The 27,625-nt window shown below is 39.9% G+C and overlaps 4 protein-coding genes across 7 annotated transcripts; 1 reads left to right on the top strand and 3 right to left on the bottom strand.

Moving 5' to 3' along the window:
* Positions 1-65: 65 nt before the first annotated feature.
* LOC110058395 (uncharacterized) lies at positions 66-6,429 on the top strand. 2 transcript variants are annotated; one of them, XM_020765046.2, is made up of 5 exons: positions 66-1,025; positions 1,689-1,841; positions 3,867-5,019; positions 5,732-5,876; positions 5,951-6,429. In XM_020765046.2, exons 2-5 carry the CDS (start codon positions 1,764-1,766, stop codon positions 6,186-6,188), a joined length of 1,614 nt encoding a protein of 537 aa, XP_020620705.1. In that variant the 5' UTR covers positions 66-1,025; positions 1,689-1,763; the 3' UTR covers positions 6,189-6,429. The 2 variants fall into 2 exon arrangements, with proteins under 2 accessions (XP_020620705.1, XP_089144867.1); XM_089288741.1 differs by lacking the exon at positions 66-1,025 and adding an exon at positions 3,106-3,280 and having other exon boundaries at positions 1,782-1,841.
* A 1,264-nt stretch (positions 6,430-7,693) lies between these two features.
* Positions 7,694-15,049, bottom strand: LOC110058309 (uncharacterized). 3 transcript variants are annotated; one of them, XM_020764940.2, is made up of 3 exons: positions 14,929-15,049; positions 11,387-12,745; positions 7,694-9,291 (listed from the first exon to the last, which is right to left on the bottom strand). In XM_020764940.2, the coding sequence occupies exons 2-3, from the start codon at positions 12,718-12,720 to the stop codon at positions 9,057-9,059; spliced, it is 1,569 nt and encodes a 522-aa protein (XP_020620599.1). In that variant the 5' UTR covers positions 12,721-12,745; positions 14,929-15,049; the 3' UTR covers positions 7,694-9,056. The 3 variants fall into 3 exon arrangements, with proteins under 3 accessions (XP_020620599.1, XP_089144868.1, XP_020620600.1); XM_089288742.1 differs by having other exon boundaries at positions 14,958-15,036; XM_020764941.2 differs by having other exon boundaries at positions 14,862-14,936.
* Positions 15,050-18,887: 3,838 nt separating this feature from the next.
* Positions 18,888-27,606, bottom strand: LOC110058322 (protein kinase C and casein kinase substrate in neurons protein 2-like). The gene is made up of 4 exons (XM_020764962.2): positions 26,676-27,606; positions 23,967-24,087; positions 21,088-21,221; positions 18,888-20,852 (listed from the first exon to the last, which is right to left on the bottom strand). Exons 1-4 carry the CDS (start codon positions 27,476-27,478, stop codon positions 20,579-20,581), a joined length of 1,332 nt encoding a protein of 443 aa, XP_020620621.2. The 5' UTR covers positions 27,479-27,606; the 3' UTR covers positions 18,888-20,578.
* LOC149111608 (uncharacterized) lies at positions 21,232-23,960 on the bottom strand. Its single transcript, XM_089288744.1, has one exon. It carries the CDS (start codon positions 22,752-22,754, stop codon positions 22,338-22,340), a length of 417 nt encoding a protein of 138 aa, XP_089144870.1. The 5' UTR covers positions 22,755-23,960; the 3' UTR covers positions 21,232-22,337.
* Positions 27,607-27,625: the final 19 nt, after the last annotated feature.

The following is a 27,625-nucleotide window of genomic DNA, read 5'->3' as shown; positions in this document are numbered from 1 at the left end:
AACCTACTACAGCCGCCGAACATTTTCTGTTCTCCTCTAACCACACTGCTAACGACATGCAATTAATTCTCATCGAAGAAATCTTTTCGAACCGAGACTCTATTCGTGTAAGGCCAGGGAAGCTTTTTAATTCAAAAAGGCAGAACAATTGAGCCTGATGGTCTTAACATCGGTGAGGAAACATATTAATTGTTTCCATTTGTTTTCTTTTATTGTGTTCTTTTATTATATTCTTTTATTTTACCGTATGCTTATCTTTAATTTACACTGTCGGTTAGTTTTACGTATTTCCGGTATTACGAAAATATCGGCTACATAAAAAACACGTCCCAAAGTAAAATTCTCATTGTACCTGAAGAAGGCTGATTTGGCCAGCCGAAATATAGTACACCTTCAAAAAAATCATCCTACGTTGTGTCGCTTTTTGCGTTCGTATTCTCCACTAATTTTAGGATGTACGTTACACAGTAAAAGAGATGTATGCTCTTTCTCTTAAAAAGGAGTCGGTTTGTTTTTTGTTCTTAATATTAAGTTCTAAATAGCTTTAATTTGTCTTCCTTTGATTCGAAATTCCTAGAAAGTTCTTGGACAGTGAGAGATTTATGAGAAGCACTCTGTAATTAATTTACTACTTGACTTGAATTGGAATAAACCAAAGACGAGGCGTGCTTTAAAAACTTCCTTTTGACAGTCTAAGAAAACTTCCGCCGCTCTGCTGGACCCGCAAACGTTTCTTGAGCTTTCAAGTTGAGCAATTGCAATGAAAAGCAAATAAATGACAAAAGACTTCGTCTTAGGTGTTGTGCAAACGCAAACAGAAAAATTAACGTGTCGTGTGTACCTTTCCCTGGCGGTGATCTTACGCAAGCTTCCTGTTTGAGTGTTGAGTAATATTTTGACAAGGGAAACGCTCTATTGTCAAGAGAAGTGTTTAAAATTGCTACAACAAGGCGCGGTGGATTCTTAGTGACAACGTCGTGGTGTTCAGTTGGTTCTTGGTTGTCAGGAAAACGCACTTACAACAGGTACTAACTGAAAATGTTCTTTTACCTTAAAATAAGTTGCAAATTCGACATGAAGGATTATGCTCGCTCAAGTTTAAGAGTGAGCTACCTTAAAGTCGTGGATGTTAAATAACCTAACTTGAGTGACAGATTGTAGTTTTTAAGCTATCTGCAACATACAGTGATTGAAAATGGAAACTTACGCGCCCTCAAAAGCTTCCTTTTCTTAGAAACACCAAAGTATTAGTTTGCATTTTGTCTTCCGGATAAAGTTATTCTGAAGCAAAATGAGTCGCGTTGCATGCATGCAATGTATAAATATTTCTCTCAAACCACTTTGCTTACAGTTTCTCTTGATCTATGAGAATGAAATGTGAAGTAAAAATATCGCGTTAACATTTCACCGAAATTAACATGATTTGTTACGCAGTGTAAAAGTTGGTGTATTAGCGTAATATTTGTAAAACGTTCATTCAAAATCGTCTTGAAATCGCTAATAATTACATGAAAGTTGTTACGTAATCTTTTAGAGCTTTTTAAACCTCGCTGAACGCACCTGGTGCAAAACTTTATTATTACCGTGAAAATAACAAATAAGTTATGAAATATCCCTGTGACAATCTCGTTCATTTTTCCGTCTATTAGTGAATTTAAAGAACAACATTAATTATTTTCCCTTAACAGAATTCTTCCGGTGTTTAACTAAGGCTGGGACAGAGCTGCAAGCAAATATATTGACAACCAGCAGAAGAAAAAAAAATGCGAGAACTCATTTTGCAGGGTGGAGACGTATTGAAGTTTGAGGAGGAAAATCGCAGCGGAAAAACAGATACAGAGGTAAGCGATGCTTTTCAGTTACATGGCGTTAAAGTTTACCGTTTACAATCTTTTCTGTTATGTAAGAATATTGTTTTCCCTGCCCAAGCTGAATATTCTTAATATTCTTATCTTTCTGCCAATTTTAGGCTGAAAATATTCTTGTGAATAACCTTAGATTATAGCGTATGACATTTTCGTTTATCTTTCCTATCATGGCTTTGCAGAGACGCACATAACTTCTTGCAGAAATGTTATTAGCATTGAACATAGGGGTAGTGCTGCTGTCGTTCTGTTTTTTCTGTTTTGCCGTTTAGAGAAAAGAAGATTATTATGCGGTTTAGTTAAAAAAATATAATTGTATTGTATTTACAAATTTTCAACACACAAAATTACATTCTGTTCTAAATCTCAGCCTTAGGTTTACTGATATTTCTTAAAGTATTCATAACATTTCACAAATTTCAGCCTCGTTATTCATATAACATATATTCCTATAAAAAAGAGTATGTAATGCGTAGAGTCCAAAGAGATTAATGTCTTCCTGCACTCTCTGACAGGCTAAGCACCTTTTTTGAACTTGGTGATATTCTGTTATTCAATGATTTGTAAATCACTTCAGAATTGTCTTCCTTCCTTTCCAGTTTCCAGTTGCGCTTCACTTTACTAAAAGAAATACACTTTTTTGCTCTAGCTTTTTCACTGCTGTAAAACGGTAATCATGGTGGGCAAAAAAGCGGACTGCTTTGATGAATAATTGCAAAATGTTTCAAAGTTTCCTCTATTTGGCTGAGAACAAACATTTACGTAATTCAAACGAAAACGAAGACCTTAGAAATTTGGGTTTGGGCCAATCCGTTAGTGCAACTTAAAGTTTAAGTTCTGCTGTTTTTTTTTCCAATGACAATTGGGCCTACCATTTGCATTGGTCTTCCAGACGTTTTTTTTTGTGCGTGTCAAATGAATTTATCCGAAATATACACATATTTATTTTTCTTTAGGAAAACCAACATGACCAACATCGACGTTACTAAAAAGACTTTGCAAAGTTGAGCTTAATTTGAACCAGCTACTTAAATTGTAAGGACCAGGGATTTTAGGAGAAAAAAAATTCTACAAAAGGTATATGTTGTCGATCAGTCTTCACTTTTCTTCACTGCCCTAAATCACTGTTCGGTTTCAATCTAAGTTTGCCTACATGTGATTACCTAAATGTGCCAATAATTTGTAAAATCATTTTTTGTTTACTTGGCTTTGCATTTTATTTGACTTTTTTATTGGTTAGAAAAACTCGTGCAACGTGCTGCCAATCAATTCCAAGATGTCCAAGTTGTTGCCTCTCCGGCCCTGAAACAGGTGCAAAACTCGTGCAAAACTAGATCTGTATGAAGCAGCAACTAGGATGTTTCAATTCTTCTCGCGTCTGCCACCGGCCACACAGTTCCCGCGCTATTTTTCAGGTACATGTTTACCCGCACCTTCCGCTTTCCCGCGCTTTCCAACTCTTAATCGTTTTCCCATGAAAGAGATTGGTCGTTTGGCCACACGCGCGCGTGCTTAACTGGTTGCACGTTATCCCGCACGTGTCGCCGCTTGCACGTTTCTCTATTTACCAAGGCAGCGTCCACACGACGCCGGAGAAATTTGAAAACGCAGCTTTATTTCAACGACTAGGCCTACCGTCCACACTAATCCGTCACGAAAACGGAGCCTTACGAAAGTGTTTTTCAAACCGGAGAAATTCGAAAACGCCGTCTTTGCGTTTTAATGTGGACAGAAAACATTTTGAATAGGAAACTTTTCGAAAACGACTAGACTACGATAATTGGGATATTTTCCTGTCCGGGTTTTCCTCAAACACAGATCCAAAATGAGCGGTGATTGTTGCGTTCTTAAATTCCTCCGTCGTAGTGTGTGTGGAAAACATTTGATGCGTTTTTAGAGTGAAACCTCAGTTTTCAAATTCCTCCGGCGTAGTGTGGACGAGGTCTCACACCAAATCATCCCCTGTTAAAATTAATACCTCGGTTTTTATGTACCTGATAGAATTCATTACCGATGGAGTTAAAAGAGCACAGCTTCAAAACGTTTTTTGAGCCATTCAGAATCAAAGCCGTTGAGAGGATACAACACACAACTAGAGCACAACGTATCCAACGTCTTCAAGAAGCAAACTACAATCCGTTTATGTTGAACTCCGAAGACATCATCATTGACTTGTTGACAGATTCTGGCACCGGCGCCATGAGCTCTGACCAGTGGGCCGCCATTATGATAGGTGACGAGTCATATGCTGGCTCGCCAAGCTACCGGAAGTTGGAGAGAGTCGTAAAGGATATCTTCGGCTTCCGGCACGTGATTCCCACGCACCAAGGCCGTGCTGCAGAGCGCATTTTATTTCAGTGCAGCCTAAAAGAAGGTGACTTGGTGCCAAACAACGCACACTTTGACACAACTCAAGCAAACGTGGAAAAATGTGGAGCAAAAGCGGTGAATTTTCCAGTTCCTGAAGCTCTGGATCCTAGCAAAAGGGTTCCATTCAGGGGAAACATGGATGTTAATAAACTGAAAGAGCTGCTGTTGAGCGAACGAAAAGACAATGTTACCATGGTTATGATCACGATAACAAATAACGCCATTGGAGGAGAGCCTGTCAGTATGGAGAACATTAAAATGGTCTCCAAGCTTTGCCATCATCATGGAATTCCGCTTTTCCTTGATGCCTGCCGTTTTGCGGAGAACGCGTGGTTTATCAAAACGCGCGAGGAAGGCTACGCGCATCGCACGCCGCTCCAAATCGCGCGCGAGATGTTTTCCTACGCCGACGGCTGTACTATGTCTGCCAAGAAAGATGGTCTCGTGAATATTGGCGGATTCCTGGCCATGAACGACGAAGATCTCGCAGATAAGTGCCGTCGGGAGTTGATCATATCCGAGGGGTTTCTCACTTACGGTGGGTTGGCCGGGAGAGATCTGGAGGCGATGGCAGTGGGATTGCGCGAGGTTTTAGAGGAAGACTATCTCCGATATCAAGTAGGGTTTGTCAAAATGCTTGCAGATTTGCTGAGGGAGCACCGCATTCCTGCTTTAACTCCTCCAGGTGGGCATGCAGTGTACATTGATGCAGCCGCCATGTTGCCGCACATTCCCAAGGAGCAGTTCCCTGCATGGGCTCTTGGTTGTGCCCTTTATGTAGAAGGTAAGATGATAAAGACTGTGGTGTAAAGGCTTGATCATGAGCTGTACAATTTCTTTAAATGTTGAGTGGTAAAACTGAGGCCTTCTTTCTTCCTCTTACACCTTACCTTACTTCGTGAGCGCGTCATGTTATAATTGATTTTTTCGAACAATTTCTTTTCCTCCTGAAGATATATCAATTCTAAAAAGACAAAAGTTTCGGTGATCTTGTAAAAATCACATTCGCAAAATGTGTACATTTGAACTTGCAAAAGTTTAAGTGTTCTGTGTTTTTTTAGTTGCTATTTACATTGAGCACTTAATGACTGGCCCCAAGGGAAACAGTGAGTTTTGTTTCCCTGAGACCCTCAATATTCCCCGCGGCGAAGCCCGCTGACACACAAATTTGGCGCGGTTTCAAGGAGCACGACCTGGTCACGTGCGAATCGTAAGTTTAAGTTGTTGTTTCCCTAGGGTGTTAGTGAGTTTTGACCAAAGGCACGTGACACGTTCTCCTCCGATCGAAAAACGTATTTGAGTTGGGAGGTACAACAACAGAAATTGTTACCTACCTCTGAAAACATAACTTTGAAGACGACATTATGACACTTGAAAAGAAAAGTAATTTCAATGCGCGCATATTGCTACCAGCGTCGGTAGAACATTTTCTGAAATACTTATGAAATTAATGATAATTTTTCTAGCAAAATATGCTGTTACTTCTTCTTTTCCAGGTGGAATCCGCTGTGGTGAGTTGGGGGGTGTGATGCACGGCAAAGACCCTCAGAATCTGGAAGACGACAACGAATTTGAAGATGAAAACGGAGAGCTTCTTCGCCTTGCAATTCCACGAAGGACATATACTGAATCACACATGAAGTAGGTACTTCATAAGCCAATCCAAGTATCCTTGGTATATGTCAATCAGCTGACCATCATGTCTTTTTTCACAGGTACGTTGCCGAAGTTTTGGAGTACGTTTACAGGCACAAAAAGAAGGTCAGCGGATATAGGATCACGTGGGCCCCTGCTGTGTTACGTCATTTCAGCGCTCATCTGGAACCCATTCCCCTGAGTGAAACCAAAGAGGAGGTGGGACGAGAAGACGAGGACGAGATCGACGACATGGAAGACTTCATTTCGCGCGTGCGTGGAATGTCGTTCCGTCGGCAGTCATTTCAGTTTCTTTGACATTATAAGAAAGCGTGTATATAATACAGGGATTACTGCCAACATATACAACAATCAGTAAAAAACACTCTCGAGTGTAGCCTTCAAACAATTCAGTGCGAGGCTAGTAGTAGAAAAGTGACTTGTGCACATCAGTCACCGCAGTTTACTTTAATCTTTCTTTGCTTTGAGCTGTACGTAAACGCTCAAATTAAACAACAAACTACTTATTTAATAAACCTCTTACGTTTCATTCGCGTCACACTGAATAATATCTTTGAAATAACTTGACGGGTTGAGGCAAGTCGTTTAATTGGTTCCCTACTGGTGTATGTATCGAATCAGTAGAGCCAAGTGAAATCCAATCTTTGAAATAACTTGACGGTTTGAGGTGAGTCGCTTGATTGGGTCCCTGCTGGTGTATAAATCGAATCAGTAGGACCAACTGAAATACGATTTCCTCTGCTTATCGTCAGCACCGCCCATGCCCTGGGTCGTAAGGTTTTGTCAAGTCAGTAAATATTGTTGTGCTCGTTAGCGACGGGACAACCGAAGAAACTCGCCGATTTACGACAATGCTTTATCAAACTTTTTAAGTAGTATTTACGCGAACTACGATTGGTTTGCAAACCAAATAGAATTTGTCTCTCTTTAGCACAGGCTTTTCGCTTCTATATATACCGTTACCTAGAAAGTTCCCGCGAGGTTAGAGTGGAATAAAGGCACTCCCATAGAAGTTTCGGGGGATTCTGGCCGCAAATTTGATAGAACCCCTAACTGGTTGCACAATTATGTTTTTTTGTGGGTGTGTATTGAAGACTGCTGACCAAGCAAAGACCCTACGACCCGAGCCCTACGATGTGTCCAAAATGTTGCAACTGCAAACACTTGAAATGGAAGAGCCAAAACGGTATCAAAACAGGATGTTTGATCCCTAAAAGGTTCCACAAGCGTCCTTGTTTCTGTGATATAGAGAGTTGAACTCTGAGGTACATATATACCGGATCAGTTTCACACTTTCCACATCTTCGTCAAAGCAAATCGTTCTTTACAGTTCAGTCTATAGAGAGGCCCCATTAGGGGCTTGAGGACCCGAGCATCCCACATCCCGTTATTTTCATTATTTTTTTAAATTTTTTTTGGCCTAAATATCCCTAAATATTCATTAAAGATGATTTCCAGTCCCTATTGCGCACTCTCGAGAATTTGTTTACGTTTTTTTGTTTTGTTTCACGTATGACTTCACAAAATGTGAACATTTCGCAACTACTTACATGAAGTAAATTCAAAGTTTCTAACTTAATATCCCGTTTTATCCTGGTTTTATCTGATCTAAATATCCCATATTCCATTATTTTTCCCCTAACATCCCATCTCTCGTCTATTTTTTACCTTAATATCCCGTATCCCGAAGTCCCTAATAGGGCCTCTATAGAATTATCATCCTTCCCAAAGGTTGATGGTTAATTGACATTTCTTGGTAATAGCTTATTCATGGTTCGCTTCCAAATCCAAGTTAAAACAAATCAAATGGAACAATTTATTTCATTTATAAAAATCATCTTTAAAAATATATTATTTCTAATGTCTTTAATTCTTCTTGGTGTCCTGGCCTTTTCCTTGCATGTTAGCTGCGCGAGGACTGCGCTTTTCAGCGTATCATTTTGATCAGTTATGTATGCTACCAAAGCCTGATTTAACCCTTAGGTAGGATGACGCACGTTTAAATAAATCAAAAACGTGCATCGCGTCAGCTCAAAAGTAACGCATTCTCTTACCAAGAACTGACCACCTGTCCTTTTTAGCCGGCGGAGCACTGGCACGAGATAAAGGTGGCTCTGGAGACCCATAATAGGATTGGTTAGATTCTTAGACTAATATTAAAGCTGGTTTCCTTCCTGACAGTATCGCTGCTTGATATATGACTGAAAACGTTTGATCACAGGCTCACAGAACCTTCAGGTACCGTAAAATCCTGGGCTTAGAAAACTTCATAGGGGGTTTTGGGTGGGCTTCTATCTGGGGGCGCATATAAGCGGAATACAAAAAATGTTTCGCAACGACGGGATAAAACGTATGTGAGAAACGAATTAAAGCTAACATGCCATTACATTTAGAGCTATTACCCTATTACCCTATAACTTTCGATTAAAAAGTTTGATGTTCGTAAAGAAAACGCAAAAGGAACGCAGGGAGTGTTATATCCGGCATAATATCTTTGTTAACAAATATAAGGGCTTATATCCGGGGGGGGCTTGTGACCAGGGGGGGCTATAACGTGGGATTTTACGGTAGTTTAAAACCGGTTTTCGAGGAGTATTTTTTTTTTTAGTAAAGTTCAATAAAGTCAATCACACTTCCGGCCAAAATTTTAATTATTCTTAAAATTCCGTTTGTCGAAATGGTAGGAAGGTGCTGTAATCAAACAGTTTTGATTAGAGACCAACCATTTCATAAGTTCGACAAAGAAACCAGCGTTGAATTAGTGAAAATCTCAGTCCAAAAATGAAGCCAATCAACTTAATGTGTCTCCAGAGTAACCTTTTCCTCGTGCCAAAGCCTTGGCAGCTAACAGCTCGTGCCAAGGCCTTTTCGGCTAACAGGGACAGGGGGACCCTGGGGAAGAGAATGAAGAGTAACCATTTTCATGACTGCTAGCAAAAGTTATTCACAGTCAAAACATCGATCTCATCTTTCTCTTTGTTTCCTTTCGCAGCGGTTATTCTTTTCCTCAGAACTGTTGCTAACAGAACTATTCAAATAACAGCAACGGAGACGACACTTTATCTGGCACGGTTTTCTTTTGGACTTTAACCGAGCTTATACACAACAACGTAAGAAAAAGATGACAGCCTAGGACTCTTTTGTAATTGATTCCTCTTAAATTAATTAACTAAATTGCATTGCAGAGTTTTTTCTACTGCGTAGCACCTGACCGCTGGATACCTTTACAGCTGACGGATGGCGTTCTCGATTCGCTTCCTCCACGGAAGGCCTTGACGGGGTAGGAATGGGCTCCAGATGAGCAGTGAAGTGACGTAGCATGGCCGGTTCCCACGTGATTTGATAACCACAAACTTTTGACCGGTTCTTGTACAAATGCGCACAGACTTCCGCAACGTACCTAAAAATAGTATGCAATAGTTATTTTTAATTTTGACTGGAATAGATGTACCAAATTTTGGTCAGAGATTGAGGGGCGAAAGTAATGAAGAGATTACTTTGGTTTTGGTTTAGGTTTTGGCTTTGCCACGGTTTGAGATTGGCTGAGTAGTCTAGTTGGTAAGTAGAGCGGTTTTAAGTTAAGTGTGGTAAAACCAATACCAAAGTAATCACTTTAGCCAATCACAAAGGACATAGAAAATACAGTGAACCAATCAAAGCTCGAAGTAATTATATGTAGCTAACGCAAAGCGCGGGAAAACGTGTGTGAGCGAGTTACCATTGATTTTGGTTTTACTTCTGATTAGATGAAAAAGTGGCGCGAGTTTTTTAAGCCATTCGTGTAGCGCAGTAAAGGACGGTGTCTACTAACTACAAAGGTTTTTGCGCCAGGTTAGGACCACGCGGAAAAAGTAGATCTTTGCAAGGGCTATTGGAATCCACAAAGAAAAAAGGGGGTAGCCACACTTTTTTTCGAGATAATTAGCCTTGAATCTCAACAAAAATGCTGACATTAGCATTTTCTGAAAAAAAGATGGAAAGGATATTTCTTCACAGATTTCCTTTGAATTCGCCTTTACAAACAGAAAAGCAAACACGTTTATCAAGATCTTAAACCTGCATGGTAAATGGTAACATAAAAACCATTTTTGGTTTGTTTTTAATAACAAAATCGTTGCAACAGCGCTTTTAGCGTCTCTGACAGCCTTCCTCTGGTTCAGCCAAAATACAGTCTAAATACCTTTTGCTCACAACCGGAAACTAGTCACGTGTTGAACAGGCTTGCCACTTCCATTTCATAACATAAAATGTGGGGGTAACCACGCGTTTTTTAAAGTTATTGATCTTTTTTGAAAACTTTTACGGTGCCCGCTACATTTTTTTCTGTCACCTCCCCTGTAAGTAAAACATTTGCGTTTTTCGCGCTTGTTTTGTGCGCGCACTTCGCCATCTGCAGGTACATGTTTACAGTTGGATTTCAGTGTAATTTTCGACAGATTACAGATAGGTTTTCAGCTGGAAGACGTTAACATTAAGTGGTTTGCGATACGCTGCTATCTTGGTGTTCCTGGTTTAAGTACGGGTTCATTAAACTTGATTTGGTCACAGTAGAAAAAATTTTGCTTTCTAAACTATTACTTTTCGACACTCAGATGAAAACCGCTCTAATTGGTTTGGTTTTGGTTTTACGACACTCAATTGAAGTTAAATTAAATCTTAGAATAAAATACATATAGTCGAACCCGAGGCCTTGGCACTATCGAAAGACTAACAACCAGAAACAGTGGGTATTTTTTTAGAATATATGCTGATTTTCAAAACAGTTACTGGAAATTAACCATTTCATATATGCCCTGTGGAATAGATTGCGCTGCAGTTTTAGAGTTTGCTTTATGATACACAAAAGAACGTCCCACAGAAAAGAAAACCTTTTCGGTCAATCACCTATCCGCCAGTCTGAAACCACAGTCGAATAATTTTTAACGTCTAATTCGATTACGTGGTTTACAACTGTATATTGCGTTGTTTTATATCAATTTCATAGTGAATAACTTGCTACATTTATCGATTACTAGTGTTACGTTGCATCCCAATTGTTAAAATAAGATCCCCCAAAACACACAAACTGAAATCGTCAATCCATAAAATTAAACCCCCTCAAAAACTCTTTTTACCACGCGATACTCGGTATATACTAGTTATCCGGCAACGCTTTCGAGTGGTATACCATTGAACATCCCACGAGTCAATTGTATTTTCTCGATAAACACACGGGCCTTTCGGCGAGTGTGCATACCAGTAAAATAGAAGTGGCAAGTGGGATATTCCATGATATACAACTCGAAAGTGTTGAATAACTATTTTGTACCACGCCAAAGAAAATACAGTGGAAACCCAATAAATGCGACACACGCGTGGCGCACGATGTAAAGGTTGGGTGTAATACCATCGAATATACAACGGCTTTCCTGTATTCTGATTGGCCGTATTTTCTATGGCATGGTATAAATCACAGTATGTTGAGAGCAGATTACTCAGTGTTCACTGCAACTAACCTCATGTGAGATTCAGTGTAGGTACGACGAGGAATAGCCAAGCGAAACAACTCCTCATGTTCCTCTTCTTCAGATTCAAACACCTCATCATTCTCAACAGTATCATCTTCGTTTTCCGCATTTTCTCCCTCAGAGGAGGTCCCCACGCCATTTCCGGGCCTTCCTAACATCACCCCACCAACTTCCGCCCCTCGAATGCCACCCTCGACATAAAGAGCGCAGCCGAGAGCCCACGCGGGAAACTTTTCCCGGGGTATGTGAGGAAGCATCGCGCCAGCGTCGATGTACACCGCGTGACCGCCGGGTGGCGTGACAATTGGGACTTGGTTCTGCACGAGTAAGTCCGCCAAAAATTTGACGAATCCGACTTGATACCTTAAGTACTCCTCTTCTACGACCTCGTTCAATCCGACGGCGATCGCTTCAAGATCCCTCCCGGCAAGCCCGCCATAAGTTGTAAACCCCTCGGTGATCAAGAGTTCCTTGCGGCATTTCGCGGCGAGTTCGCCGTCGTTCATTGCCAAAAATCCCCCGATGTTAGCCAGCCCGTCTTTTTTAGCTGACATGGTGCAGCCGTCACCGTAGGAGAAAATTTCTCGCGCAATCTCTTTAGGCGTGCGATTGGCGTATCCCTCTTCTTTGATCTTGATGAACCAGGCGTTTTCAGCAAAACGGCAAGCATCGAAGAAAAGTGGAATTCCATGAGCTCGGCAGAGTTTTGAAACCGCTTTGATGTTCTCCATGCTCACGGGCTCGCCTCCCACCATGTTATTTGTTATGGTGATCATGACCAGCGGAATCCTGGCTCGACAAGTGGACAGTTTTTCCTCAAGCTTCTCGACATTCATGTTCCCTTTAAATGGAACATCTTTACTTGGCTCCATTGCTTCAGGTGTCAAAAAATTGATTGCCTTGCCTCCTTGCGCTTCAATGTTGGCCAAAGTGGTGGCAAAATGGGCGTTGTTAGGCACCATATCTCCTTCTGTCACAGAGCACCGGAAAAGAATGCGCTCAGCGGCGCGACCCTGGTGTGTAGGGATCACGTGACGGTATCCAAAGATCTCCTTGACAACTTGCTCAAACTTCCGGTAACTCGGGGAGCCTGCGTACGATTCGTCCCCAAGCATGACGGCGGCCCATTGTTGCGAACTCATCGCCCCAGTCCCCGAATCTGTTAGCAGGTCAATCATGATGTTCTCCGAGTCCAAGAGGTACAAGTTGTAGTTGGCTTGTTTCAGGCACTTGATTCTCTCGTCTCGCGTTGTTTGTTTGATTTTCTCCACAGATTTGATCCTGAACGGCTCGTAAAACGTCGTAAATTTGTGCTCTTGCATGATGCTGAAGGATGCTTTCTTCAAACTGAAACAAAATAAATAATAAACTGCTTAAGTTGTGTGTATAACTGCGATGATCAGTCACGTCTTAATGAAAATAAATAAAATTACATACAGTCAAACCTCCCGGAAGCGACCACCCAAAATGTCAAGCTGAGGTGGTCGCTTAGGAGAGATGGTCGCTTACGAGAGCTTAGACCATTTTGGCACAAAATTTTGCCTCATTAGCATATGGTAACTGCAGAGACTTACCATATGTTTTAAACGTTTTAATTCACAAGCCAATTTCAAGAAAAACATTTGATACTTTCCATTGCGAAATTTCCGTTTCCTGCACTATCCAGGAATGCGATAATGTTACAACACTTTAAATCCAATTTCCACTCTATTATCTGTCAAGGGGTCGCTTACAGGAGGTTAAAAACAGAAGACCATTTCAAACTTTTAGTTCTGAAAGTGGTCGCAGTCGCTTACGAGAGGGGTCGCTTACAAGAGATTCCAAATATAGTGATTTGACTTGAAAACTTTTGTTATTTTGGAAAACTGGTCGCTGAGGAGAGGTGGTCGCTTACGAGAGGTGGTCGCAACCGGAGGTTGGACTGTATGGATCGATCTTCACTGATATTGAAATGTCAGTGCTTTGTGACTACAGTGCCAGCCTGTTAGGTTTTCAATGATTCCAAACTAGCTTTCGAAAACCTCACAAAATTATGTCATGACGTCACTGTTAACGATAGAGTCCAGGCTACCCTTCCACGCCAGAGAACGCTTAGGGCCCAAGTTGAAATGTTCTCAGTCTTAGAGAAAAGAGACTATGATCACAGTTTCTTGTTAGAGCCAAGACTGACGAAGTTGAAGAATGGATTGTGGCACCGAACCGAGGCTTGAGCGTAATGTTAGTTAATGTTCTTTGCGACAGGCATTTCCCTCACTCTACTGGTTGAACATGCGCAGAAAAGATGGCGTGAACTTTGTGGGTCCAGAATGCAAGAGGTAATAAATAATCATGTTATTTGGCTCCTATTTTGACCATTCAGTGACACGTACTCTATAACTGGGTAGTTTTGTATTTGGTCTATCTTGTTTACATTGTCTCGTGTAATTTCATGGAAGATTTTTTGAACTGTTTCCTTTTTGAATACTGAACGAGGTAAGGCTTCGCGCCTCAACGAGGGTAGAGTGGATGAAACGAGGGTAGGGTGGGTGAAACGAACACTAGTACAAGAGGTAAACAGGTTTATTTCGTCAAAAGCTTTATAATATAGCTGATTAATACTGCTTTTTATCTATAGATATTTGGTTTTTTATTGCTTTTACTAGACTCCATTTAAGAAGAGGTATGCAAACAAACAAACAAAAAACAAGAAACTCAACTCAAACCCTGGACTGAAACCAAACAAAACAAATTAAAAAAAAGAAATTTCACAGCGAGTTGGTCATTTTGGGGTTAAGCATTTGAAGTATTTGCTGGAGGTCAAGAATTATTACCGAATCTGCTTATACAGCTTATCGAATGGCATCCTTTTATCAGAAAATCTTTTTCTTTTGCATTTTACCTGCAGAATTCTCAGAACGAAAGCTAAACAAGAGTCATTTCAAAAGAACGGAAGTGGACCTATCCCAGTTGGGTTCCAATTAGAGACAATGCCATACCATGCATTTATGTCTTTGTAATGATTGTCATTTGTGAGGGTTAAAGCAAACAATGGCTCTTGTTGCCGATGAAAAGCACACCGCCGCTGTTTTTTCAACTTTCACTTACCGGTAGCTTTTACGACATTGCGCAATAATTACTGGATAGTTTCGAACGTTATTGTTTTAAAAGCATGACACTGGCAAGTTCTTTGTATCTCTTCAAAGAGTGATCCACTGTTGAAATATTGGGAAGGTTTACAAACCGGGACCGAAGAAGATGTCTACTTCATCGAACTCCCGGGATTCAACTCTATATGTTGTCTTTCTGAACTGATTTTTGCGTCTTCATAGAAACCCTTCATAGTTACAGTATTACGTCATCTATATGTCAAATTGGAAGGAGCAGTAAAGCTTATAATGTTTCAGCTGCATTGATAGAATGGTGTTTATATAAAAAGGACAAACAAGTAAATACAACAGTATATATGAACGTAAAAGGCATATACCGTGTTTCGGGGGGTCGTCGATCTCAGCGGAGGACAATCAAAATTATGATATTAGAAGTTTTCCTACCTTGGTACAAGCTACAACGCTAGCTTTACCTTCAATGACCTGGCTAGTTTCTTTCCAAACCGGAATCTCTTTCACAATACCGCTTGTCTGTAAATTGAGCGCGCATTGAGTGTATTTATAAATATCACATGTGGCTCACATGACGAAAACCAGTCTTCTGGGAATACCGTTCATTTATCATCCTGTTGCGATTACGTCGACAGAGTCACGCACGAGTAGTACGAGTAACCACCGGGTGAAATTTCAGGGGTAGTTGTGACTCGCTTTCCCTGAGGGATACTCCTTTATATGGGCTATATTTGGGTGTGTGGGACCCCAAAGGATACGGTTAATCTTTTGAGCTTTTTTTGGTCAGAAAAAGCGCCTAGATTTTGATGTTTTTCACTCTAGCCTGGCATTGGGTGTGTTGTCTACAAGGAACTATTTTTTCCGCGTCAACATTGGCAAATTTGTAGCCCTTCTCAAATGTTACGCTAATGAAAGCCAGTTATGGTTAGCAGCGGTCATGCACAAGAGCAGCGTTCTAGTTTTAAAGTTCTAAAATTGGGTATTAATTTTTTTGCTCAGGTCTCAAATAGGGTACGTGCTTCAAGGTTTGGGCCGCACACCGTGGTCCAACAAAACTTTGGCAAGTACTCTCTCCCCCCTGAACGAAGTATGATTTTCTTTACCCCGAAAAATTCCTCTACTAAGCCTTTGTCCAGGAGGCTTTTTTAGTAACCTTATTTTCGATTCAAAAGTATATGGGTTCCCTTACCTGCAAAAGTCTGGCGCTCGTTGAGCGAGGTGAGAATCGCGGGAAAGGCTGACTACGTTTTTATTATCTACACGAGCATAAACTATCTTCCGAGCATAACTTTCTTAGGACCCTCTTAGCAAAGCTGGCTGGCATTAATAGCTATATTTAAATATATTTATCAGGAACATAACTTGTCCAAGCGCCCGACGATCGGTAATGACGAGAGCAAGGAGTCCATTTATATTTGTGGACTCCACTCCTGCAAGAGAGCAGTCCTTGGCTGGCACCTAACGTTCGACGCAGGCAAACAAGGTCATATGAAAAGAAGAGCGATTCGTCGTCGCTGTGTTTTCACGTCGAGTCTTCAACCAAGAGCCTGAACACACAGTGATCCAACAGACAATACTCCTTACCTCATACTCAAGGCAAAAACAGGCAGAGGCGGGAAGAGGGTTTGCAAAAGCCCATACCCTCGCACCCCGTATCCTACCGCGTAACGAGGTTCCCAATAGGTCCTAATAGGGAGTTAAGAAACCAGGACGCGACACCGACGACAACGTCGATTGAAAATGATATTATATTTTATAATTACCTACGAATCTCGCGATACTCTAAAGTCATTTTCCATCACGATATTGAATCTCGGACAGGGCGAAACATTTGAAATAAAAATTAAAAAATTATCCTTCGCGGTTCACATTCTCTGGACAACGAAGAATTTGGTCATTTCACCAGGTTGTTGTTTTGTAGAGGACGGTAAAGAAATGTACCAAGAATTATAACGCACGTGCACAGCCATTGTTCATCATTAAACCTTTGGTTTAGCGACGTTCCCGTTGCCGTTGCCGTTACCGTCGTGGTTTTCGTAAACTCCCTATTAATAAACTCTACCTAGAGTAAATTTGCCAGCCGCAAAGTAACGGAATCCCCAATATTTGATACGCCCAACAATTTGCACCGCCCTGCTGTTTTATTCTTGTGTAGCTCCTTATTGTGAGAAGAGAAAAACTTCGGAAGTGTCTTTGCTAAAACTCGACATTAACACTCCTATACTAATACTTACACTATAAGTATTCTGGAGTATCAAGCCATTAGTACAAGCAGGTCTACTTCACTACGAAATCTTTGTACAATTTTGTGTATCATTTTGAGTATTATTAGTATTTTTTTCACTTCTTTCCAGCAATGATCAGCCACCAACACCATGTATTTTTCAAGAGGACACATATTACTTCACTTAAAGGACGTTCGCGCGGAAACTTTCCAGTCGATAGATTTTTTTTTGAATTTTTACTGCAGTCAGTCAAAAATTGGGGGTCACCGACTTCGGTTGAGACGGAGATAAAGCGTGTGGAGAACTTCCCTGATTTTGAAAAATTGTTGCATGTAATTCAGCATGGTCTATAGGGGTTTATACTTAAAAATATCGAAGGTGAGTCAACTGAGGGAAACTATCTTACTCATACTTTGTAGAAGTGGGTCTGTTTCGTAAATAATTCCAAACGATGCCAACGTTTCCACAAAACTTAACCCTTCAAGAGAAATTTGAAACCGCCGCACAGATAAACGAAGAGCTAAAAATAACGGAATTCGATGGAGCATTTTGCAAAAAATTCAAACTTCTAATCCATAGATTTTCTTCATTTTTTCGCTAAACGTAGAAAATCGGTAGAGAAAATGATCCATCGAAAGAAAAATAGGGGTCACCGAACGTCCAAGATCGTTAAATCCAGGTAAAGCTATAGAAATGGCCATCTGCCCTAGCGTTGTTGATTTAACTTTTTTTTAAATACAAGGCTGCTATTGGAAAGCTTGCTTAAGTATACACTTGAAATGTTAATTTTAGCTGCAGAACTTGCAAAAATGTGTCAAATCATTATGTTTAGAACAGACAAACAAACAAACAAGTCCAATTAGTTTTTGGAATGAAAGATTCTCTCTCATCATAACGACCCCCTAATCTTGCACCCAGAACTCACTTTGTTTGATGCTTGGCTGCGCATCTTGTAGTGCGATTTTGATCATTGAATGTTAAAAAGCGCAATATAAATTAATAAATTATTATCATTGTTATTACTATTATTAGTATTATTATTTTTTATTATCAACAGCGAAGCGCATCGTTCGAATTCTCCTCAATTCTCCATTCCGTTTCTCGTCTAAAAATCTTGTGATTTTCAGTATCTTATTTTTCGGCAGTCAAGTGCAGTCAGACCTGTATTAAGCGGACACCTTCGGGAATAATTATAATAATTGATGTAATGATAATTAATATTAGTATAAATCTACTAGCGTTCTATCACGAATGTCGTTCTCCGATTGGCTAGGCTACTCTCTATCTATTCTGTGATAGATAGTGAGTAGCACAGCAGTGTACCCTTGTTAACAAAATGACGGCCGCTTCTCGGCGTTTTCGAAATGTTTGTGAATAGGATTTAGATAAAGTTTTGTACGGCTAGTAGATTTATAATGGTAATTGAACTGAGTGAAGTGCACATACGAGAGATTTCAAAATCGAACGAGCGCGTAGCGCGAGTTCGATTTGAAATCGCTACGACTGCGAAAGCATTATACTTTGGTCAGCGGATTCACAGAGTCTAGCTCTCATCCCAGTCCATCCCAGTGAGTAAACTACGAGTGGTCCCTCTTTCACTTAGTCCGTCGTGCGTGACGCGAAAGAAAACCGCGAGAAAAAATTGACCGCATGAAATCCTGGGGCGAGACGTGCTTCTCGCTTCCAGGAGTTCGCCCGGCCACTTTTTTTATTGCAGTTTTCTTTCGTGTCACGCACGACGGACTAAGCGAAAGAGAGTGAGGGACTCCCATATAAAAAGAACAGGGGTGCTCGTGAATTTTAAAACGAACCCCTTAGAGGTACCAAGGTCCTGTTTAGTGGGCGTGGCCTGACATATTTTTGTCCACCCCTAAGAGGAAGGTCTTTTATCGATGAGTTTTGGATTCGCGGTGTAAATGAGACACATTATGACTCAGCTGATTGTCAAATATCTCTCGTCATAGCTTTTTCGTCTCAGGTACAGCGAAAGTCCCGCTGTGGAAATTTTGGGGCTGAACACCCTAAGGGATACCAAAAATGCTTTTTTAATCCTAAAAGATACGGCAAGCACCCCTGTCCTTTTTTATGGGAGTTCCCTTGGTTTCTCATCCCTCATCCATAACTACAACTTGGATTTTCCAATTTAAAAAGAAACCAATCAAAGAATATCAGTGCAGGACTTGTTATTCTACGGTACTCAATAACCAGTACATGATTTACATTTCAGAAGCTTGTTCATGTGGGGTTCCAAATCACAAATAAACAAATTACAGAAAAATCACATTTTCAGCATAGCCCATTAAACTCTAATCAACACCAAATGTATTTCAAGTTTCTTACAAGCTTCTACGCTGCAGCTATAGTCTCTTTTAAATTTCATTTCACTTGAATAATGTAACATGGTGCTGCTCAAAACAACACAGTTGTATAAAAAACTATATTTCTATAATACTGTATATATATTTATGTATTGATCCATCTAGTGGAGCAAAAATAACAGAGGACACTTGGTTAATTATCAACTTGAAGCTGTCAAAGGAGGTCATTCCAAAAAGCTTACTTTTTTGTCTTCGCCTAAAGCAAGTTAACATTAAGCTTTTCCACTCACCGCAGTTTCAGCCTCTGAAGTGCCACTATCCTGAAGAAATTCGTGTCGAAAGAAGCCATTTTGGAGACCGCCATTTTGAACTGTGCTTGGCAGCCAGGCTGTGTTTATGTGACGTCATTCCATCCTACTTGAAATTGGCAGGAAGGAGAAAAACCTGCAAATGGCTTTGCATCCCTCTCAAGGTCAGAAAAACGTATTTTTTTACTATCTTCACTGCTATCATTTTCGGAGTTGGAGCATGTTTGGCTCAAAATAATACGGACCAAGAGCAGCCATAATCCAGAGTGGTAGTTAAAAGGCTTGTCGGAGGCCATTTGGACAAAATCTGTTGGACAGAATGACGTCACGAAAACGCAGCCTGGCTGCAGAGTACTGTTCAAAATGGCGGCAACAATGTCGAAATTTGGGCTCCTTTGGAGACGTATTTCATAAGGAAAACCTGCACTTTAGAGGCTGAAACTTTGGTGAGTGGCTAAACTTAGTGTGAGGTTTTTATCAGCGTTGACAAAACCTATACGGTTTTTGGAGTGACCTTTTCCTTTAAAGGTATGTTAACTACCATAGTGAATTTGAAAAAATTTGCAAAAACTTTTGCTTCATAGACACCCAAAACTTCAGCTTTATAATTCATTACCATAATAATTATTAATTTACCTTTATCAATTTCAAGTTGTAAATAATATACATGACCAAAGTATTTCACTTGCCCTCTACTGAAGCACAACAGTTTCACCAGAAACCAACATTGTCTCAGGGCTCTGCTGATGCATAACCCTACACATGGAGTGAATTTTGAAATATTGGCAGAATTTTCCCTTATGCTCCTGGAAACAAGACTGTTCCTTAACTTAGTTCCCCAAAATGGAGGATTGTTTTGAATCTCTTATTTGTAATCTAGATTTCTAACATAGAACCTAATAATATTTACAAGCTAGCAAATTCGTTCTTGCACCCAAATTAATTTCAAATATGTTCCTTTTCATATGACCACTACAGTGTACATTGGTCATATAGATTTATCGACTATTCACTACGATTTGTCCAATCAATCAAGTTTTTCTGATTCCGTCAGAGACTTGATACTTAAACTGTATACACCTTAACTAAATTAATGGCTTTGACCTACGCTACCAGGATTACATCATTGAAGGGTGGAATCACTTGGTCATCAGCCAAGACTAAGCTTACAAGCTAAGTTAAACTTCAGCCTTGGAGAACAAGACCACAGTGCCAGCAAAAGAACTGCTTTCTATAGTGGTTCCACATACGACCCTGGAAAATGTCCAACTCTACCCTGAAATCTTCCCTGACACCACCCTTGGTCATCCTGCGAAGATAGCTGCGTGAGAACGTCCCCTTCTTTGAAGTTGAGTTCATCCTCTTCCACTCCCTGAAAGTCGTACAAAGCCCTGACGGGAATGCCAGCATCCTCAATTGGAGGAGGCTCAATATCCCACTCATCTTTTGCTGATGGATCACTAAAGTCTTCACTTGTTGTTGTAGTGTAATTGTTGAATGGATTACTATAAATGGAAACAGAGACAATGACAATGAAAAGTTGTGCTGCTCAATGAAGCTTTGTAAACAAACATCTTATCTCTCTCATCTTGATCTAACAGTGGAGTTTACTTTGATTCTACAGAAAGTTATTTGTAAAGAGTTGCAAGTCCTTTCTAGGCATCTTTTTAATAACGATAATGTGTATTTCATCATAAACTTAAGTTGGATTATTGGTAGGTTCTGTTTAAATAAACTTACATCTCATTTTGATGAGAGTAGTCAGTGTTGTCGTCAACATGATTCTCATTAGCTGGATAACTGGGTGGTGCTGATGCTTGCTCATGGCTGCGTGAGGACAATGTCCGTTTGACAGGTGGAATCTCATTGTACTCCTGAAAAACAGGTTAAATTGTTGCAATTAATGTGTATCATGTAAGACATTGGGAGCATCATAAATGATAATGGTTAGAATTGTTTTAAACCAACTCTAGCAAACAAACAAACACACAAACAAGCAGGCAGGCATACAAACACAAACATAGTATTACTTCAACATGGCAGGGTTATAAAGTCCTGTACAGGAAATACCCAGGGGCAAACTTCAGAATGATGGTTGAAAAGAACAGCTAAGGTTAAACTACCAGGACAGGCAGGTTTGAAAAATGACCAGTTTTGAATGTGCAATGCATTTATCATTATTTTCTTGATTAAATGTTTGGTCTCCAAGAAGGAGCAGAAAATGGTCGTCTCAAATATGTATTTAATGCATAATAAGCTGAAGGCAATAACACCAGGGTGTATGGCTGCCAACAATAATAAATGAAAACCCTCGCTTAACAAAATTAGGTGCTTAAATAGGTCCTGCAAAAGTCAAATAAATGCGAGGTCCACCTGACTGAGTTTTAAATCTATGCGAGGAGCATTTAACGGATAAGACAAGTAAGGGAGGTTCCCTGCAGGACCACGAGAAATTCTGTTGCAAAGTGGTAGAAGTCAACTTATCCAGTGACAATAACACTGTCAGTGGTTTCAGTGAGAGCCAGGCACCATGAAAATGGACTGCCTGTAAGGATGATTTTGCCTACCTGGGGCTCCTTTCTCGAAAGCCCCAGAAACTTTTTGGGTGCGCAAAGCCATTTTTGTTAATCCATATTTAAAGACAGAGAGGTGTATATACCTGAAACTTCTTGTATGAAGAGAACCTCTGTTCATATTAAGAATATGTGCATAAAACAGCTCTGAAGACATGAGGTTTGAGATTTTGCCAAGGCTTTTCAGGTGCGAAAACTTTTCGGGACCTTCGAGAAACAGGCCCCTTGTTTGACCATCTAGAGAAAGGTTTTTCTTGAAAAGAAGTTCAGTTCAAAAAGGTTTCCCTGCCTGTGAAAACCAGTTGCCTTCCCTCTAAAATCATTTATGACACACCTTCACTATCAGTAATGAATAAAATTCAACCTAATCTAAAAGTATGCACTTCCTTCTCCCTATTTTACTGTAGTAAACTTACTCTACCAGTCTCTCACCTGGCCTAACTCTGTGTGCCTGCTATTCTCCACTTTACCAAATTCTAACACTCCATTACTCTGTGAACTCTGGTCTAACAGTTGGTTTTCCTGTGAGCTAAAATCACTAGCTATCTGGTTTCTGACTGACACATCCAGTATTTCATAGTAAACTACCTCTGTGCTACTGTTACTACGTATACTTTCTACAGGTTCCATGGTGGGTGAAAAGTTTCCATCTTGTGGTTGCTGTCCAGTATTCACAACATTGTTAATCCCCGCATTGCAACTAACTCTTGAATCAATGCTATAGTATAAAACTCTTTCATCAAGGCAGTCATCTGGGTTAAAACTAATAAGACTATCAGCATCAGCAGTTTCACTCTTCCTGACAGAGTGATGTTCCACATCAAAATGCACCATTTCTAATTTATTAAATGGTTCTGCAGAGCTTGGCACTCCAGCCAGAAACAATGTGTCAAGTTTTGTTTGTTCTGCTGGACTTTTTCCGAACAGTGCTTTTCTCTTACGTAACTTTTGATTTGCATGTTTCCTTGCCTACACATGGATAAAGCAATAACAATGGTAATCGTTATGGGTAAAGGAATAAGAAAAGTAACAAGGTAATTTTAAAATCTGTACCGTAAAGAACTCTTTTAATTTTAAAGTGAGCGGTCTTGGGAAACGTTTGGTCAAAATCTCATCATCTGGCTCAACATTTCAATGGCTCCTACTATGAGGAAGCACTGATAAGTGGCCTATCAAGGCTGTTCCAATAACTTGTCACCAAAGCCTCTTGCATTGAGCTTGCTGACAGCTGGCTTATTTGCTTGTTCAATCTTCCCACTAGGACTGTATTATGATACTAAATACTAATTAACCTCTACATATAACGTCCATGCTACTACAGTCATAAACTGACAACTGCCTGATTTTAAACTAGACTAATTTTAACTTCTAATGTCATGCAAATATAGTGTAATTCAACTTAGTGACATACAATGTCACAACTCTCTCAAACTATCAGCATTAAGATCAAAAGAAACCTAGCATTTCCAAATGGGTTTGTAGTCAATTAAATTTCAAATATCTTAATTCCAACTGCAGTGTCTTGCAGGCTTGATTTGAATCAAAGGATGCCTTGCTGACAGTAGTATAATGAAAATCAATATAATCTATCAATAAGGTGATATTCAGCTGTAACTGCCATTTTAGTCTTAATTCCCATATCAACAGTGCTTTTGGAACAGCAGTGTAAAACCCTTAACAATGCTGTTGAATTGATCATTGCTAAAAATGGCAACAACATGATAAAATAAGTAAGATTGCCCAGTTTGAGACCACTGCTGTCAAACTGGAAAATAATATGTAAATACATTTCTGAATCGTATATCACAAGCCTTGCTATCAAGTTTATTTTTCCTCTACATGTATGCTCTTCCATTTCTGGCATTTCTTTTATTCCATGACCTAATTTTATAATAATTATTGACAAGGTCATGTGACATGTCCAGTTGATTGCAGCTGGTACATTATTCTAAAGCGGTTGAAGATAAAAGTCCAGAATTAAAATGTTGAATTTAAACCTGGAAACAAAGGAAAGGTGATTAGTCAAAATAGAAGACATTCATGTACCTCAAACATAGGCCAATTCTGAGGCATGCCTGTGCCATGGTGACGTGACCACCAGTCCAGATCAGATTGTGCGTCTGCTTTCTGGAATGTTAGGCCCATGCTGACAAAAATACCTGAAAATCTGCAATTTAAGACAAGGGCATTATACCATGACTTATTAACCAAGTGAGAAGGAAAGATGTGAAAATATTTACCACAAGGTCTGATGTGCCTACCAGGGGCAGCAAAGTCCTTGAGCCAAGACAATTCTTGTCCAGAGCGACCTTACTCAGTCAATAAGCAATTTGTCATAAAATCTTTGCTGAGCTTGATCTGGATGGAAGTAGCATTTTTTTGTGAAAATGTTTTGGTGAAGGCTCTGAACTGCAGACACTAAATGAATTTTCAATGTGTACGGGGCTGGGTGGCGTTTCCAGGCCAGCTAATGTCAACCTGTCTGGGCCTATATGCATCAATTCACATAATGTTTTTGTATGAGTTTGTGTGGGTGGGACTGAATGGTCACTACTAATAATTCATATAACTCATTTAGCCCAAATAGTAGGTTGAAATCCTCAATGGATATTTGGGTGCTCAACAGTTAAACTACAGCAGTGGATAATAACAGAAGTAAAGAACTGGATTCTAAGTTGCTCAAAAATAAGGATCAACTAACCCAGTTCTTAACTTCTATTATGTTTAAGCCCATATATATGTACAGTACTTTCAGTAAGAACTGGCATCTGGCAGAGCTTTGGCAGGAATTTTGTTACAAATCACAAGGTATATCATGTTTCCAGAATGGTGTTGTGTTCTTTTGTTAACCACGTGGCCATGGGCCGAGCGCGGTTCATAATCTACCTGTGCTTTATTATTTTTTATTTTTTATTTTTTTGTCGGTGACCAGACCCAAGCTCCCTCTCGGCCAAATTTTGAGTCACCCAACGTGTGATGTTTATTTGCTAAAAGCTGTTAAAACATTAATACACGGACAATTTTACGGATATTGTTTTCTTTGTTGTGGGTAAAATATATCTTCTTTTGGTTTTATCGAAGCGTTGGATTCAAACGGAATAATAAATACGCTAAAAAAGGTATTACATCACCCATGGAATGTGTTGATGTTGCAGCTTTCACTTTCGATAGGTGACAAATAAGATTGTGTTTACTTTGCAAGTTTATTTCGCCAGAGGTGACGGTCATTAATTTATTTGCAATTTTGTGAGTATTTCTTGTGGTTTTAGGCAAATGAAGGAAATTCTTTGGCTGTTTCATCACAGCGAGGTCATAAATTGGGAGGAAAATTAAATATTTGCAAGCCAAGTAAAGAACTTGTCAGAACTCGCAAGGGTTATGTCATTGGTAGGGAAATAACCACCGTACTAAAGATAGCCGTGGACAACGCAATTCTTGAATTATGTGACTTGTGTGACTTTTTTGCTAGCCCTTTACTCAAGGGAAAAAACAATTAAATTTAATCGTGACTTTTAAGAAAGAAAGCCGTTGTTAATAGTGTTCGTATCTTCATGGCCATACATATCCCGAAGAAAGTTTCTGATTAAGACTATTACGTCATCGGAGATTTCACAACAGCTACGACTGATGGTGCAATAATACAGTTTGTGTTGATCAAGTGATGTGGTGTCTACAGTAATTAATGAATCATCAAGGATTGCTTTTGAATGTGTACTGCGTTGCGACTGTAGTGCTAAGAAAACAGTTAAATTTAAAAGCGCGGTTATAAGATCTAACAGATCTTCTTGTTTCCACCTGGGCCTCATAACATCCTCACATACATTTCCAATTTTAGGAGCTACCTCCCTTAAAATTATATAATAATTGAGACAGAATATCAAATGTTCTACAACTTAAAAGGCACTTCAGTAATCTTCAGAACATCTTTGGAGTTCTCCAGGTATAGTTCGGTCTTTCCCTAATGCAGCATTCATCAGAGAGAAAGGAGAGGGCTATAACAGCTTGCTATCTAGAAGGCCAATTTTGAAAAACTGTGAACATTAGGCTGATTTAGCAAGAGAACGGCAACGTCACTTGATGACGGCACGTGCAGTACAAATACCCAAATATGGTCAAATTAGAACAGAATCCAGGTTATTTCGCGCACCCTGCAGTCGTCATCTGACCATATTTGGGTATTTGTACTGCACGTGCCGTCGTCAAGTGATGTTCCTGTTCTCTTGCTAAATCAGCCTATTATTGAATCGAATACCTGCTGCAACTCTGGGCAGGGGCCAGATTTCAATGAAAGCACTGTGTGTACAGTAATCTGATTGGTCAGTTTTGTTTAAGCGGGCCCAGTTACTGTTGTAGCTACACTGTAATTTCTTCTTAAAGGTTAAATAGAGGAGGGGATTATTAACTAAAGAATTAACCTTATAGATAGTCATTTTTAGCATTTTACTTATCAGCGCTGAATAAACTGTACTTCAATAGATTCATTCATGCAGAAACGCGAAAAAAAAAAAATCAAACTTGATGTTTGAAACCTTTTTTGAGCCTCTGCTTTACAGGGGAACATTTGCTAATTGTTTGTACAATAATCAGGTCGTAAAACAGATTAACGACACTTGTAAAACATGTATGAAAATTGAATTAAAAGTACATCATTAATACAAAGCGTGCAGGATCATCCAAACATGACAAATGATCCGACACATTCCTAAAATAAACGAAAATTTGACAATAGGAAATTGCTTTTGTTCAAATACTTACTCAGGGCTTTGCGATATATCCAGGCATCTGTGATATTGAACAAGCGTTTCTCTAAAAAACACAAGTCGTTTGTCTTCGTTTTCCTGGCACTTCTCGAACTCTTGGATCATATCCCGTTCATATTGAGGATTGTAACCAGTTATTTCGTCTAGACGTAATTCGTACTTTTCCCTGCATTTTTCCATTTCTCGTTTCGCTTTTTCCGTAGCGTCTTGCAGCTTTTTCAGTTTTTCAGCTATTTTCGGATCTGTGTCGTTATTACTCGCTTCGCTCTCCAACCTCTGAGCCTGTTCTGTGTTTCGCGAGGCATTATGAAATGCCTTTTTCGACCGTTCGACCTTGGCCAGTCGCTTTGCCCAAGACTTTTGAGCCTTTGCAAATCCTTCTTCAGCCTCTTTCGTTTCCTTCCACTGAAAGATTCCCTTGTGGTAATTTTCATTCTTCCACTTTTTTATGGCCTCGTGCACTTCATCCATGAGTTTATCACGACACAGTATGTGAATCTCTGCTCTTGACTCCGCTTCGGTCACAGTGCCTCGCATGGCAGCTTCCATCGTACCATATTCTGGACCGTTTCTTATACACTCTTCCCATTTCTTGGACCAAGCCTTCAATTTGAACGCGTATTTTGCTTCAATTTCGGCTCTTTCCGTCACAAGTTTCATGAATTCGTCGCATAATTTTGCACCATCGTCTATGCGCTTGACTGTTCGCTTGAAATTTCCCACGTCCCAGAAACTATCACTAGCAGCGCTGTACTGAAGGTTCTCGTCGGAACCTCGAGGAGTTCCTCTCATAGACATAGCAGTCCTTAAAACACGAATTTCACTATCTCGAGCTCACGTATACACTCACATTTTCAGTTTATTCAACGAATAGTTTGTATTTTGAAGGTGTGGAGAAGTGTGATTTGCATCCGCATGGATCCGCATGCGCAAAAGTTTGTTTGT

This window comes from Orbicella faveolata, unplaced genomic scaffold (genome assembly GCF_042242905.1).
Source record: "Orbicella faveolata isolate gen_17 unplaced genomic scaffold, um_ofav_v1 contig_2, whole genome shotgun sequence".
Lineage (NCBI taxonomy): Eukaryota > Metazoa > Cnidaria > Anthozoa > Scleractinia > Merulinidae > Orbicella > Orbicella faveolata.
Note: the sequence above shows the minus strand (reverse complement) of the source record. Positions and strands in the feature narration are given on the sequence as shown.

Coding starts and splice junctions, on each gene's coding strand:
- LOC110058395 (XM_020765046.2), top strand. CDS start 1,764: ATGCGAGAACTCATTTTGCAGGGTGGAGACGTATTGAAGTTTGAGGAG. Junction 1,842..3,866: donor GCGGAAAAACAGATACAGAG/GTAAGCGATGCT, acceptor TGTACCTGATAG/AATTCATTACCGATGGAGTT. Junction 5,877..5,950: donor TATACTGAATCACACATGAA/GTAGGTACTTCA, acceptor CTTTTTTCACAG/GTACGTTGCCGAAGTTTTGG.
- LOC110058309 (XM_020764940.2), bottom strand. CDS start 12,720: ATGCAAGAGCACAAATTTACGACGTTTTACGAGCCGTTCAGGATCAAA. Junction 9,292..11,386: donor TACACTGAATCTCACATGAG/GTTAGTTGCAGT, acceptor TACTATTTTTAG/GTACGTTGCGGAAGTCTGTG.
- LOC149111608 (XM_089288744.1), bottom strand. CDS start 22,754: ATGGTGCATTTTGATGTGGAACATCACTCTGTCAGGAAGAGTGAAACT.
- LOC110058322 (XM_020764962.2), bottom strand. CDS start 27,478: ATGTCTATGAGAGGAACTCCTCGAGGTTCCGACGAGAACCTTCAGTAC. Junction 24,088..26,675: donor GATATATCGCAAAGCCCTGA/GTAAGTATTTGA, acceptor CTTAAATTGCAG/ATTTTCAGGTATTTTTGTCA. Junction 20,853..21,087: donor TACTCTCATCAAAATGAGAT/GTAAGTTTATTT, acceptor TTCCATTTATAG/TAATCCATTCAACAATTACA.